At 55.7% G+C, this 14,127-nt stretch overlaps 1 protein-coding gene across 1 annotated transcript; it reads left to right on the top strand.

The window, feature by feature from the left end:
* The first annotated feature begins 7,148 nt into the window (after positions 1-7,148).
* Positions 7,149-13,197, top strand: LOC118634865 (galectin-9-like). Its single transcript, XM_036269693.1, has 4 exons — positions 7,149-7,239; positions 7,391-7,592; positions 8,401-8,511; positions 13,030-13,197. The coding sequence occupies exons 1-4, from the start codon at positions 7,235-7,237 to the stop codon at positions 13,195-13,197; spliced, it is 486 nt and encodes a 161-aa protein (XP_036125586.1). The 5' UTR covers positions 7,149-7,234.
* The last annotated feature ends 930 nt before the right edge of the window (positions 13,198-14,127 follow it).

The following is a 14,127-nucleotide window of genomic DNA, read 5'->3' as shown; positions in this document are numbered from 1 at the left end:
CCACTTGCCAGAAGTCCCCGATGGTGGAGAAGGAGGGTGTCTTGATAAGCCCCCAGAAGAGGACGGTGCCCACAGGGAGAGCAGTAATGGGGGAAGGCAGGTGGCTGTGACCTGGTCCCGGCCCCGTGGGAGGAGCCTCTCCCAGCCTTGGCAAACAGTTTCCTGAGGGGCCAGGAGAGTGAGGGGGCCCCTCCTGAGTGGGGCCTGGGGTAGGCGGGTAGTGGCGGCGGAGTGCCGAGGGGGGAGCTGCCGGGGCTTCACACTCCAGCCCCCCTCGGCAGAGGCCCACCGTGGCCGGCTTCCTCCAGCAGTCGCTGGCCCTCGGCTCACCCTGAGGTCGCTCCGAAGTGGGGCTGCAGAAAGCTGGGCCAGGCCCCGGGGGTGCCTCCAGGGGGCCTCACTGAGGGTCAGAACATGTCACTTTGGGCTCATTGTCTGTTAGATGAGGGATCCCAGAGCTCCCTCCAGGCCCTGACATTTTCTTATCCTGGTGACTGGTTTTTACTTTTCAATCTTTGGATATAAAAGCCAAAATTTTTTTTTTTTTTTAACATCTGTATTTGTGTTCTTTTTTTTTTTCTTCAAATCTTTATTGTTGGATGTAAAATGTATTACAGATGTTCCACATTTTCCCCCCATTGACCCCCTCCTCCCCACTCCTGTCCCCCTCCCACCTTTTCCCACACTATTGTCTGTGTCCATTGGTTATGCATATAAGTTCTTTGGTTTATCTCTTCCCACCCCCCCAACCCCTTTCCTTTTGAGGTTTGTCAGTCTAGCAATGAATTTGTGCTTCTTAATCCCTTCACCTTTTTCACCCATTCCCCCAACCCCCCTCCCAACTGGCAACCAACAAAATGTTCTCTGTATCTATGAGAATGTTTCTGTTCTTCCTGTTCATTTTGTTTGTAGATTCCATTGTTGATAGATATGTATTCATTGCCATTTTGTTTGTTCATACATTTTATCTTTTTCTTCAAAAAGACCCTTCATCATTTCATATAATAACGGTTTGGTGGTGATGAACTCCTTTAACTTTTTCTTGTCTGGGAAAGTCTTTATATGTCCATCAATTCTAAATGACAGCTTTGCAGGATAGAGTAATTTTGGTTGTAGGTTCTTGGTTTTCATCACTCTGAATATTTCTTGCCACTCCCTTCTGGCCTGCAAAGTTTCTTTTTGAGAAATCAGCTGACAGCCTAATGGGTACTCCCTTGTAGGTAACTAGCTGCCTTTCTCTTGCTGCTTTTAATATTCTCTCTTTGTCTTGAACCTTTTGCATTTTGATGATGATGTGTCTTGGTGTGTGCCTCTTGGGGTTCATCTTGTTTGGGACTCTCTGTGCTTCCTGGACTTGTATGTTTGTTTCCTTCACCAAGTTAGGAAAGTTTTCTGCCATTATTGTTTCAAACAGGTTTTCGATTTCTTGTTCTCTCTCTTCTCCTTCCGGCACCCCCAAGATGCGAATGTTGGCATGTTTGAAGTTGTCCCAGAGGCTCCTTACACTATCCTCATTTTTTTGGATTCTTTTTTCTTTTTGCTGTTCTGATTGGGCATTTTTTGCTTCCTTATATTCCAAATCGATGGTTTGCTCCTTGGATTTACATACTCTATTATTGAAGCTGTGTAAATTATTCTTTATTTCAGTTAATGCCTCCTTTAATTCTAACTGTGTATCCATGATTTCTAACTGGTCCTTTTTTATGCTCTTGAGGCCCTCCCTAAGTTCACTGAGGTTCTCACTAAGTTCATTGAGCATCCTTATAAGCAGTATTTTGAACTCAGTATCTGTTAGGTTGCTTATCTCCCTTTCGCTTAATTCTTTTATTGGGGTTTTGTTCTATTCTTTCATTTGGGACCTGTTTCTTTGTCTCCTTATTTTGGCTGCCTCCCTGTGTTTGTTTCTGTGTATTACTTAATGAGAGGTATGGGGCTCGCTGAGACCCGATGCTGCTCATTTGAAAGAATTTAGGAAAAACCTGAAGCAGGATCCAAGACCGGCCAATCCTATGGTTAAGCAAGTGGCAACAGCTTGGGTGGGCTTGAAAGTTGTGTGGGGTGGGGCGGGGCCTCCGGGAGTCAGCAGGGCGGGGCTACCAGTGTGAGCCAGGTTGCTGGAGTCCCAGATATGGCTTCTGTCTGCCGCCCCAGGGAAGGGCTCACCAAAGGAACAAAGGCCTCTTACAGCACGTTTGTCCCCGAGGAAGCCCCCTCTCCAGCCCTCGCTCCAGTGCCAAACAGCTCAGTTCTTCCCTGTATGTCTCTGGTGCCCCTCGAGCTGCCTCCCCTCCGAGCTTAGAGGGAGAGAGTCCGATAAGTCCGTGCGCCGGCCCTTTAGGGAGCTGCCTGGGGCTCCAGCTGCCTCAGCCTCCCTGAGCCTCGGTTCCCACTGGTTTTTCCAGCCAGAAGTTATGGGGACTCTCTTCCTGGCACTGGAACCCTGAGCGGGGCACCTGGTGTGGGACGGGGACCCCTCAGTCCTCAGGAAGGGCCTTCCCAGCCGCGGGAGCCTCCTGATTTTTATCCACCACACGTGGGTGTGGGACCAGCCCGTCTCGCCGCCGCCCCTCCTACCAGTCTGGATGTAGCTGCTGCTTTAATTCCGTAGTTGTAGGACTTCCATTCAGCTTGATTTCAGGCGGTTTTGAATGATGGTTGTTCTGTAGTTTAGTTGTAACTTTGATGTGGTTGTGGGAGGACGCGATACTGCGTTTACCTACCCGCCATCTTGACCCTGTATTTCTAAAAGCCAAAATTTTTAAATCAAAAGGGAAATCCTGCATGGGTGGCAGAGAGTTAAAACAGGGCCTTGGTGCCCTGGTTGGGTGGCTCTGTTGGTTGGCACATCATCCCGAACATCAAAAGGTTGCGAGTTCAATCCTCTTTCGGGGTGCATTCGGGAGGCAACTGATCTCGAACTCTCGCTCTCTCTCCCCCCTTTCCTCTCTCTCTAAAATCCATAAACATATCCTTGGGTGAGGATAAAAACAAACAAACAAATAAAACAGGGCCTGGAGTCCGGACAGAAAAGAGGATGGGTGTAGCCCTGACAGGTGCCAGGCACACCCTCCACCCAACATGGTCACGCTGTCCCAGGTGACCCATGGATTCCAGCAGTCAGGAGTGACCTTCCTCTTCCAAAGTGTGCCAGGAAGATCAAGTGTCCTGGCTGTTCTGCTGATGAGCTGAACACCATGAGGGCCGGCCTGGGGGGCCTCACCCCACATTCCTTGCCCAAGCCCTGCTGGCCTCCAGGCCCAGCCTCCTCAGGGGCCAGGCTGGAAGCTGGAACCGCAAGCAGAACCGGACTAATGGCCAGGGCTGTTGCTGGGATAACGAGGTAACAGACCGGGAAATTGCCCACCAGAAGCACCTCGGAACCCTTGGGCAGCAGCACCCTTTGGCTGAAAGCCTCGCACCACCCCCTGCAGTGAGCCCCCTCTGCCAGCTGGGGCTGGGTGCCTGCGGGTGACCCTGGGCCTCCAGAAGGAGGCTGCCCACCCTCTGGCCTGTAGGGCCTGGCTCTGCCGTCTGATCTTCCCAATGGAAGAGGAGGAAAGAGTCCTCAGCTTCTTGGCCTGGCCAGGAGCCGAGAGCAAGTTCTGACCCAGCAGAGGGACTCATCTATTCTAAGTTAATTAATTCGTCCTGGTTAGAGCGGAGAGGACGCTGTCCCTTTAGAGATGAGAGATGGTATCTACTTCGTCATAGTCCCTACCACTCCCGATCGTCCCCTACCTGGCCACCTCACCCGTGCACATCACCTGCCTGGCTCCTAGAGACATTCCATTTCCGTAGGGAATCGGCTCAAAGGAGACCTCAGAGAAAACATTAACAACTTGAAAACTGTGAAGACCGACTAGGAGCTGGAAGTTATCTCCCAGGTTAATGCAGGTTACAGCCACATTAGATACAAGGCATTCTGGAGTTTAGCTTTAAAAGTCAAGAAGCAACCAACTTGGGAGTTTTGCTCAGAGAGACCAAGAGGGAAGGGTGTGGTAGACACGCGTCTATGGGCCAACGTCTTTCCCAGACTTCTCACTGAAACATCCATCTTGTGCAGAAGGTAAGATTTAGCCCCATTTCACAGATGAGGAAACTGAGGCAAAGAGAGCTAGTTAGATGAGCTTCCTGAGACCACTCAGGTCATGAGCAGCAGATTGGGGTTTGAACCAAGGGGAAGCCTGGTTCTGAAATGACGCAAGCCCCACCCTGACCACTCTCCTTCCAAGTGGCCGGGAAAGAGAACTTGACAAAATGGGTGCCGATGGGGCCTAGGAGGAGTGCAGATACCACGTTAGGGCTTCAGACGTTGCCCAGAGCCTGGGGGAAGGACTGGGGAGCCCAGGGGCAGGAGGAGAGGACGAGGCTGCCCGGGGCTGAGGGAGCATCCGGGAAGAGGTGCTGCCTGAGGTGGCTGGGAGGGTGAAGGTCATGGTCACCACTGTTCTGTGGTGGGGTGGACAGGAGGTGAGGAGGATGCCTTCTGGACTTCTCAGGGGAGCCGGTTTGTCCTGTAGAATAGGTGGGTGACCTCTTTGGTCCCTTGGGTTTCTGAGTCTTCAACCAGGGCCCCAGGGCCTTTGCTTGGAGCTTGGCCTGGGCCCCAGCAGCCCCGCTCACTACCCTGGTCCCTTCCCCTCTCAGGGTCATGCACACGCTTCTGCCTCCTCTCGGAAGCTTCACTTCCTCCTAAGGGAGGTGGTTTCCTCCTCATTCTCAGAAAGTCTGTGTAACTCCCTGGATTCGGGTCCGCTTTCTCATGGGCCGGGAAGAGTCATGAGACTGAGACTCCATATGTCCAGTTCACAGCCGCACCCGGCCCCTGGCATGGTGCCTGGCCCCTGGGCTGGCCGCTAGCAAGGGCCGGAGGGAGCGGACAGAAGGGGGCAGGCCCACTGACTGGCTGCCTTCTTCTCCCTGCAGATCATCATATGTGACATCATCCAAGAGGGCCTCTGGGACGGACTTCAGGTCATTGTCGGCGGGAAGTTTCTTTGGTCCCATGAAAGCAGGTACCTAGAACTGTTGCTCCCCAGCCCTGCCCTGAGCAGACCATGGCACCTGCAGCTCAGGCTGGCTCACCCGACACTCTCCAGGCTGCCCGTGCCTGGCTCAGGGGACGCTGGGGGAGCAGGGCTCGGCCCCTGCCCACACTGCCTGGCACCCCTGCCATCTGCCAATAGCATCTGGACACCATTAACGTAGACTCCCCATAGCCGCAGAGACTGCAGGAGCTCACAGTCTAAGGCCAGCCCGGGAGCAGACCATTCTCGTCTAGGATTGAACTTGGCACACGAAGACCCAGAGATGCAAACTCTTTATTTCCCAAAACTGCCTTCATTTACTTGGAAGCCCTCATTTGGCTGATGTGGAAATACTGAAATTTGCCATAAAATTTAATCTGGTCTTTTTCTGTTTTGAGTTCTTTCCTGGAAAATACTAAGTCAATTTAAAATACAAACATCGTCTCACACCTTATCCCACCCAAGAGGGGATTTGGGGGAACAGGGGAGAGCCTGTACATCTTCTCAGAGGCTGGAGAGCCCTCTAGTGTTCGCGCAGCCTGGCCGAGGTCCGGGCGGTGTGGCGTGTGGGGCTCTTGCCTGATCTGGGTGGCATCTCCGTACACGGTGGCTACCTGCTGATGTCCATGGTGCCCACAGAAGCTGTCTGGATACCTCGCCCTCTCTTGGAAACCTCTCTGTCTCAATCCCAGATGTCTTCTGTCCCCAGTGTCTGTTCATCACCTTGCATGGGGCCTGGGGACCTTCTGGATCCCTCCGTGGCCCAGCCCTACCTCAGCTTGGCATCTGGGCTCTAGATGACTCTCTCCACCATCGCCTTCCCTGCCAGGTGGTTCTAGCCACGCTCATCCCGGGACACCTCTGAGAGCCCCCAGGAGACCCCATGAAAAGTGAGGCACCCAGATCCCCTAAACCCTGCCATCAGGGGAATCTGGGACCTCACCTCTGAACACCCCCTTCTCTCTCCTTCTCCCTCTGCCTACCCTCCTCCCACCACCAGGGGGGCTTTCTACCCCCATCCTGCTGTGCCCTCTCCCTCGGGTGCTCCTGCAGTCTCCGCCCTGGGGCAGGGATTTTCAGGGGACACAGAAATGGGGCTGCAGGACCACAAAGGGAACAGTACATCCAGGGACACAGAAACAATAGTCTCTGTGTGAACAGGACGTGGATTGGCTTTTCTGGTTCCGAGTCACGGAGGCCCCTCTCCTGTCAGTGTCCCAGCAGGAAGGCTGGCTGGCTCTGGGCCACAGCAGCTCCCTGCCGCGAGGGTCCAGAGAGAGCCGGGGTTGAGGTCGGCACCCAGAGCTCGCCCCGGTCCACGGAGGAGTCAGACGGGCTCTGCAGGGACTGGGCAGAATGTCTGTCTGGGGCAACTGTGCTCGGTGCAGTGCCTGGCCCTGCGGGGACCCTTCCCTGAGTGCTGTGCGTTAGCCGGGGACACCAGCGGGACCCCAAGAAGCAGGCTGTGAAACACGTTCACGCCGACTTCAGGGAAGGCTGGAGTAGACAGCGGGGCCTCGGCGGAGACCTCGGATTGGAGCTGGTTTTAGGGCCCGAGTCTGGGAAAAGGCAGAACAAGCATGTCTTGCGCCCTTTTGGGAGGCTGGCTCCCTGGAAGGTTCTCTTGTGTTCATTCCTCACCTTGGAGCCATGGCTCCACCCGAGGAGGTGATGGTGAGGCTTCCTTCCCAGGGAGAGACAGGAACGGAGATTTGCTATCGCGGGGGCTTCCTGAACATCACCTCTAATCATCCCCAAAGGAAGGGAGTCCCCGCCTGGGTGCGGCGACTTGAGGGTAGTGAGGTTCAGGGTCACCTCACAGGACAAACAGTCCAGAGCTGGGGTCTGGGGCCAGGCCTGTGGACTGCGGGGCACCCCCCCCCCATGTGTGGGACACACGCCGACCTCCGGGAGGGGCAGACCCACGCCCCGGGAGAGCTGCGCTGTGCCCCACGCCTGCCCGAGACCCGTCTCCGTGGCACAGTCCATCGCCCACGCGCCTGTCTCTTCCTCCCGACTGCGCAGGCGCGGGCTGTCCTCTGAGCAGCGCGGGGCCGAGGCCCCCGCTTCTGGCCTGGTCCTCCACCTGCATCTGCGACACAAAGCTGTCACCCGTTTCCAAGACCTGTGCTTCCTGTTGCTGGTGTGGACGGTTTTCTCTACCCATTTCCCAAGTATTTTTAGAAAGTCACACTGGAGAGGGCAAAATGCAGTAAGTGCACAGAAACACACGAAGAGCAGATTGGGTGACAGAAAGGAAGGCAGCAACGTGAGGTGGGTGACGAGGTCCCAGACGCCGGCAGAGGCAGGGGCCTCCTCTCCGACCCTGGCAGTGAGCCAGACTCTGGTCTCCCTCGGCCCAGGTTTGCTGTGAACTTCCAGATCGGCCACAGTGACTCGGACATTGCCTTCCACTTCAACCCTCGGTTTGAAGGCGAAGGGTACGTGGTCTGCAACACGAAGCAGAGAGGATACTGGGGGTCGGAGGAGAGAAAGATGGGAAATCCCTTCAAGAGGGGGATTCCCTTTGAGATCCGCTTCCTGGTGCAGAGCTCCCAATTCCAGGTGAGCAGGACCCCCCCCCCCCCCCCCCCCCGCCCCTGCGCCTGCCCCCTTCCCTATCAGGCCTGGTGGAAAGCCTTTAAATAATTACCCAAGCAATGTCATTATGCAGATAACAGGACCTCATACACCTTCACCTGCATCTACAGGGGCACCTGCTGCGACAATGACCAGGAAATAAGAGCTAGATAAATCACCAGAGCCCTTTGGCCTCGGGCTCCAAGTTAATCCCATTCCTCTGCTGTAGCCATTTGTCCTCTCCAGGTCCTTGAAAACATTTGCTTTTGGGTGACAGTGTCACAGCCCTTATCCAGGACCTGGGAATGCTTAGTTGTGCTTGGTGCTGTAATGGCTTTTGCAAACAGAGTGGTGCCGCTGGGCTGGGAGACGGACGGCTGTGTCTGTGCTTCTCTGTGTGAGCGTGGGTGTCCCCTGCCCTCAGTGTGCAGAGGGGACCCGGGGTCCCCTCTCCTCTGTGCCCCACGAGCATTTATGCACACTTAAATGTGCATATTTAAACAACACCCCAGGTGAGCTAAGATTGGAAGGACAAACCTCCTGCAATAAACAAACAACCGTAAGAACTAAGAAGCAACCACTAGACCCAGTGGTGGTTGGGTTTGGATGCACTTTAGATCACATGCGTGTTCTGTAACGGGCGCAGCTCTGAAGGCTGGTGCCCCAACCTGCAGGGGATGGAGGTGAAAACCAGACATGTCTTAATTTCTAGAAGCAGGGGTCCTGGAGGCTCAGGTGCGCTCCCCGCCCTGGTCTTGGATCCCTCTCCTGAAGTACGCACTCCTGTTGACAGGTGATGGTGAATGGAAATTTCTTTACTCAGTACACACACCGCGTGCCCATCCACCGCGTGGACACCATCTCCTTCACTGGTGGTGTGGCGGTGAACCACATCAGCTTCCAGGTCAGACTGTCCACCTGGCGCCTGTCCCAGGGGCTGGGTGCAGGGCCCTGTCTAGCTATGCTGAGGCCCTGCTGGGTGGGTCCAAAGGTACCAGCCAATCTCTCACACAGGCGACCCTGGGGACATACCTCGGGCTCCCCCACCCCGTCCTTCTTGTGTCCCGTCTCTGTCCGGACACCTGCCCAGCCTCCCTGTCTCCTACCACTCTTGTCTGCCTCTCTACTTCCCCCTGGTGAGGAGGCCATGTGGGTCCAGACAGAACCCGGCTTGGGCATCAAGCGACTCGAGCTCAGAATTCAGCTCTGCCATCGTCATCTGCTGTGGGATCTTAGACAAGTGGCTTTGCCTCTCGCAGCCTCAGTTTCCTCATCTGTGGAAGGGGCACAGTCACTGCCTCCCCACGGGTTTTACAGTTTTCGAATGTGTAAAAGGTCACATCTGAAAGGCCAGGAGGTTTTGCATTGCGGTGCTGTGGTGGCGATGACCGCACACCCATGTGCGTACACCTAACGCCACCCGACGGTACACTCAGAGGCGCTGAAGATGGGAGATTGTTTGTGTATTTCACCAAAGTTTTTCAAGGTCTGGTGATATCACAAGGAAATCTGAATTTCTGGCTTTTTGTGAAAACTGGGAGGACGGGGATACGCCGGGCCCACATTCCCGCAGGCCCAGGCGGCTGGCTCGGAGCTGTTGGTGCCATTTCGGTACTTGCGTGCGCGCCCTGATTGGGAAAAGCACACAGTAGGCCCTCAACAAATATGAGCTCCTTTCTCTTTGGTCCTCATCTCTCCCAACTCTGTCCCCTGCTCTGTCCTGCCTGCCTGGCTTCCTCCCTCCAGCAGGGCCGCCTTTCTACTCTTCCTTGGCGCCTTGTAGCTTCTCGTCACCCCAGGGCACCTTTGTTTTAACAGAACACCCGTGGAGTCCCTTTCCAGCCTGCCTCCCCTGCGGCGAAATTTCCTCAGATTACCTGGGGCCCATCCGAGCCCAAGGAGCACAAAACAAAAGTGAGTTCATCGTGGAGAACCTGGGAGGCTGGGGCTCTGAGAGAGGTAGTTCCAGCCAGCAGGCCGGCCAGGACCAAGGCTCCATCATGCCCACCCGAGGCTCCCAATCTGTCCACCAGGCACCCAGCGCCGGGACCTGGGAGATGTCCTTGGTTCTCCCCTCCCTCCCTGACGTCTCTCCAGTGCACCAATACTCTCCTTCCCGAAGCCACTGCCTGGGTCCAGGGCCTGACTCCCTCCTCACACTCACCCACTGACCCCTCCCCAGTCCTGCCCAGCCCCCCTCCCCACCTCGCCCCCCAAGACCCTCACGCAGCCTCCACTGCTCACGCCAGGCCCTTTCCCGCCACCACACTTTTGCATCTGCTGTCCCGGTGCTGAAAGTCCCCTTTGCCACCTCACCCCCGCCAAGCCCTAACTGCCCTTCAATGCTCTGCATAAATGTCGCTCCTCAGGGGCACCCTCCCTGCCTGGCAGACCGCTGGCCGCCCCACCTGCCCCGTCCCCAGGGAACTCTGTGCCATATCCGTCACCGTGTCCTATTGTAACTGTATTTACATGTCTGTCCTCATCACTCCACCCCTCCAGACCCACACCCGGAGCTTGGAACTGTGACTTGTCTCTGTGTCCCCAGCACTTCACACAGTGCCTGGATGCAGTGGGGACTCGACAAACGGATGAGGACTGTGCTTTGCAGCCAGTAGAAGGGGGACCAGTCAGGGCAAGAACAGTCTGCTGCGGGCAGGGTGGGGGTGGGCGTCTCGGACAGGAAAAGGAGCTGGGCCTGGCCCTTCCTCTGGCCATTTGGGCTGTGGGGCCAAGGGCAAGGGGTCTCTCTGCCCAGCCTTCCTGTGGCCCAGTGCGGGCAGGGCACGTGCCACCTGCCACGCTGACCTTAGGACTGGTGTAGCTCCAGGGGCCTTTGCAGGGCAGCCGGACCTTGGCCCTGGTCTGGGGAGGGCAGGGTGCGCAGGATACAACCAGACACAACTGGATACCGTTCTGTGTTTTATCGCTTGCTACCGGGACAGACGGGCAAGTCGCTTAACCTTTCTGAGCCTGGTTGTCTCACTTAGGAAAACAGAAACTGACCCACGTGCAGACATAGGCGGGATTCCTGGCCCTGGGGACTCCGGCTGGAGCATGTTGCTGTCTGGATCCGCTCTTCACCTCCACCTTCCCTGCCCCTGCGCAGCCCCAGCCCCAGCCCCTCCCAGCCCGCCGAGGATCTGGGCTTTTCTGCAGAGACCAGGTCCTCTGGCCCTGCTTCTGGCTGCAGCCATCCTGGAGTGGAGAAGGCGGCTGGCTGGGGCTGCCTGCCTCTGTCTGGCAGCACCTGGGGCTCCAGCCCCCAGTCCTGCCATCCGAGGAGAGGGGTGTTCTGTGCAGGCTGAAACCCCATGTCCAGTCCCCTCGGCAGAAAGGGAGCGTCCTGAGCCTTCCTGAGCTCCCGCCCAGGCCGACCCCTGTCAACCTCTTGACCCCATTCCCACCCTCCATTCAAGTCCACCTCAGGCTCAGGCCACCAGCTGGTCACTCACAGGCGAGGCAGTCCCCCCTGCTCCTCCTTTTCCAACCTTTAACCTTTCCTTGCACCCCGTACCAACCCTTCCCCCACTCCAGGAAAGTGCCCCAGATTGACACCTGCTGGTCTCCACCAATTGCCAGGACTTTTTTCCGCTGGGGGCTTCCCCCTTCCCCGGTGTCCTTCAAATGAAGAGAAAGAACAATCCGAGTGCACGGGGTGGTCGTGGTTTATTCACTGTGTTTGGAGACATATGGTTTCTGAAATTGGGGAGGTCCTGGCCAAGGGGAGAGCATAGGCTCATTTTGATTGGGGGAGGTGGTGTCCTGATGCATTTGTTTTCAGTGGGTACCCCCAAATCCCACAAGGGTGTGGGAGAAAGCAGCTGGCCTCAGGATTTTTGGACAGGAATCTCTGATAGGAAGCTGGGTAAAAGGTGAACCCAGGAAACAGCCCCATGCTTCTGAGATGGGCCGAGGGCTGGGCCAGAGTCTGGAGGACCACGGCAGGGCCAGGCAGCCAGATGGCAGGGCCGGCTCAACAGAACCCGTGTCCCAGTGGGAGGAGGTGCAGCTGAGGACAGAGAAGCTGACTCAGAAGATCGGCTTGTTTGTGTTGTTCTGATGGGCGAAGGGCATGTAGTAGAAATCGGACTCCAGTTGTTTAATGATTATTCACCTCACTGACTATAAATAAGTTTCTTTCATTTTCTTTTTCTTTTTTTTATCCTTACTCGAGGACATTTTTTGATATTTTGTTCAGATAGAGTGGGAGGGAGAGAGAGAGAGAGAGAGAAACATCGACGTGAAAGGGACACATCGAGTGGCTGCCACCCACACAACCAACCAGGGCTGGGGACAAAGTGCAACCGAGGTACGTGCCCTTAGCGGGAACCGAGCCCGGGTCTCTCCGGACCGCAGGCCAACGCTCTAACCGCTGAGCCAAACCGGCCAGGGCGACTATAGATAAGTTTCTTACAGACCCTGGGAAACTGGAAGATGTGCTACAAGAAGACAAACAGGGCTATAAAGATGATAAGATGTCTCAAAGCCTAGATGGGCTCCTTACTCAGAAATAAAATATAGACAAAGGACAGGACACATGCTGACTTGGTTGCTGTGCCTGGACCTTGCCCCTTGCCCAGAGTTTGCTTCAGGAATGCTGACCATTCTCCAGTCCCAGGAACAGGCAGAGCTGTTATAACATCATAGAAAATTAACTAGCTTGTTATCAAACTTCAAGGCCGTGGAGCCTGCAGCCCTTACCCTGCTCCCCTGCCCCCTTGCACACAGCCCCTTTCTTATCTCTATATAATCAGCCAGCTCAGCGGAGAGGTTAGAGCAGAATTTACAGGATGACCTGCTGCTCTCTCCATACTGCCAGCATTATTGGAATAAATGCTCATATATGATTCAACCCTGTCTCTGCTTAATTTGGCTCAAGTAGTGACTACAGCCTCAGACCTGTGTCCAATGTCAGTTCCACAGTGGGTCCCCCCGCGTCAGGGGTTAGGGTGTAGTAGAGAAAGTAGCTCAGAGTGTGGGGTTCTGCCAGCTACTAGGCCAGTGCAGGGGGACCCAGGTTCAGGTCTACATGATGCCAACACACCCTGCTAACTCCATCGAGAATCCAGTGCCTCAGGAACCAGGGTGCAGGCTCAAAGCCTAGTCCTAGAACCAGCAGTACCTACAGCACCGGGTGCTTGTTAGAAATGCAGAATCTCGGGCCCCGCCGCAGACCTGAATCAGAGTCTGCCCTGGAACCAGGTCCCAGGAGCTCTGTGTGCACGGCAGCGCGTGAGAGACACTGGTCCAGGTGACCGTGTTCCTGACCACCGTTGTCCTGATGCACTGCTGGGACGCTGCAGGTCAGCATGGCCCCTGCACCCCCACCACCCCATCTGAGTAGGGGCCAGGGGGCCAGTGAAACAGGCCAAACCCAAGCTGGGAGCCAGATTTTGCCAGACCCCCACTTGGCCCCTAGCTGAGCTCCTTCCTGTTCCCACTGGGAGAAGGAAACACGGTCCAGTCCCTTCAGAAACCTTCCCCGCGGAAGATGTGCGTCCTTCCCTCGGCCAAGTCCTGGACACGGAGCCTGGCCTCACGGGCCTTGTCATCCAGGTGCCAAATCATGCTGGCCAAGCTCTCGTGAGGCAGGAGGCCCAGAGCAACGTACAGTGACTGTGGACAGGGCCTCCCCTGAGGCGGGGCCTCCTGTGCGGCATCGCACCCGCCACCGCCCTGCCTCCTGGGGCGGCTCAGCGGAGGCCTGTGCCCCCTCCGCCCCATCGCGGGTTCTCAGATGTGCACTCCGTGTGCTGCCCTCGTGCCCACTGCAGAGGAGACGCACGGCCAAGCTGGCACAGCCCTCTGTGGGGGATTTTTGTCCAGGCTGTGGCACCCACCAGTCCCCAACTTTATAACTTATGGAACACACGCACACATACAATGTGATTAAAATAAAATGTATTTCATATAAATATCTCCATCAAGGAGTCATACAGGAAAGGCCTACATGGCCCTCAGGGGCTGACTAGGGTTTTTTTTTTTGGCGTGTGTATGTTTTTTATTTTATTTTATTTTATTATTATTTTTTTTTATCCTCACCCGAGGACATTTTTCCATTTTTTGTTCAGATAGAGCGGGAGGGAGAGAGAGAGAGAAACATCGATGTGAAGGGACACATCGAGTGGCTGCCACCCTCATGACCAACCAGGGCCGGGGACAAACTGCAACCGAGGTACGTGCCCTTAGCGGGAACCGAACCCAGGTCTCTCCGGACCGCAGGCCGTGGCTCAACCGCCGGCCAGGGCTGTTTTTTAAATATAAAGGCATAAATAACTGTACACGGAGAAGGGCGGAGCTAAATACAGAGCAGGGCAACATTGCCCCTGGTGGTCCCTCGCGGTGGTGCAGTCAGACAGGGTCCATCCTCCTCACCCACTGGCCAGGCCTCGCATTGCAGATTTACTCTCCAAAAGACTAGGGACACCCCAGTTCTCCATTATCCAGGGGTGGACGGGTGGACTCAAAGGAGACAAGAGGTTCCACCCAGTCCAGGCTGCTACTTGGTAGCAAGTCA

This window comes from Molossus molossus, unplaced genomic scaffold (genome assembly GCF_014108415.1).
Source record: "Molossus molossus isolate mMolMol1 unplaced genomic scaffold, mMolMol1.p scaffold_m16_p_19, whole genome shotgun sequence".
Lineage (NCBI taxonomy): Eukaryota > Metazoa > Chordata > Mammalia > Chiroptera > Molossidae > Molossus > Molossus molossus.
The sequence above is the reverse complement of the archived record's forward strand: the minus strand, read 5'-3'. Positions and strand labels throughout refer to the sequence as shown.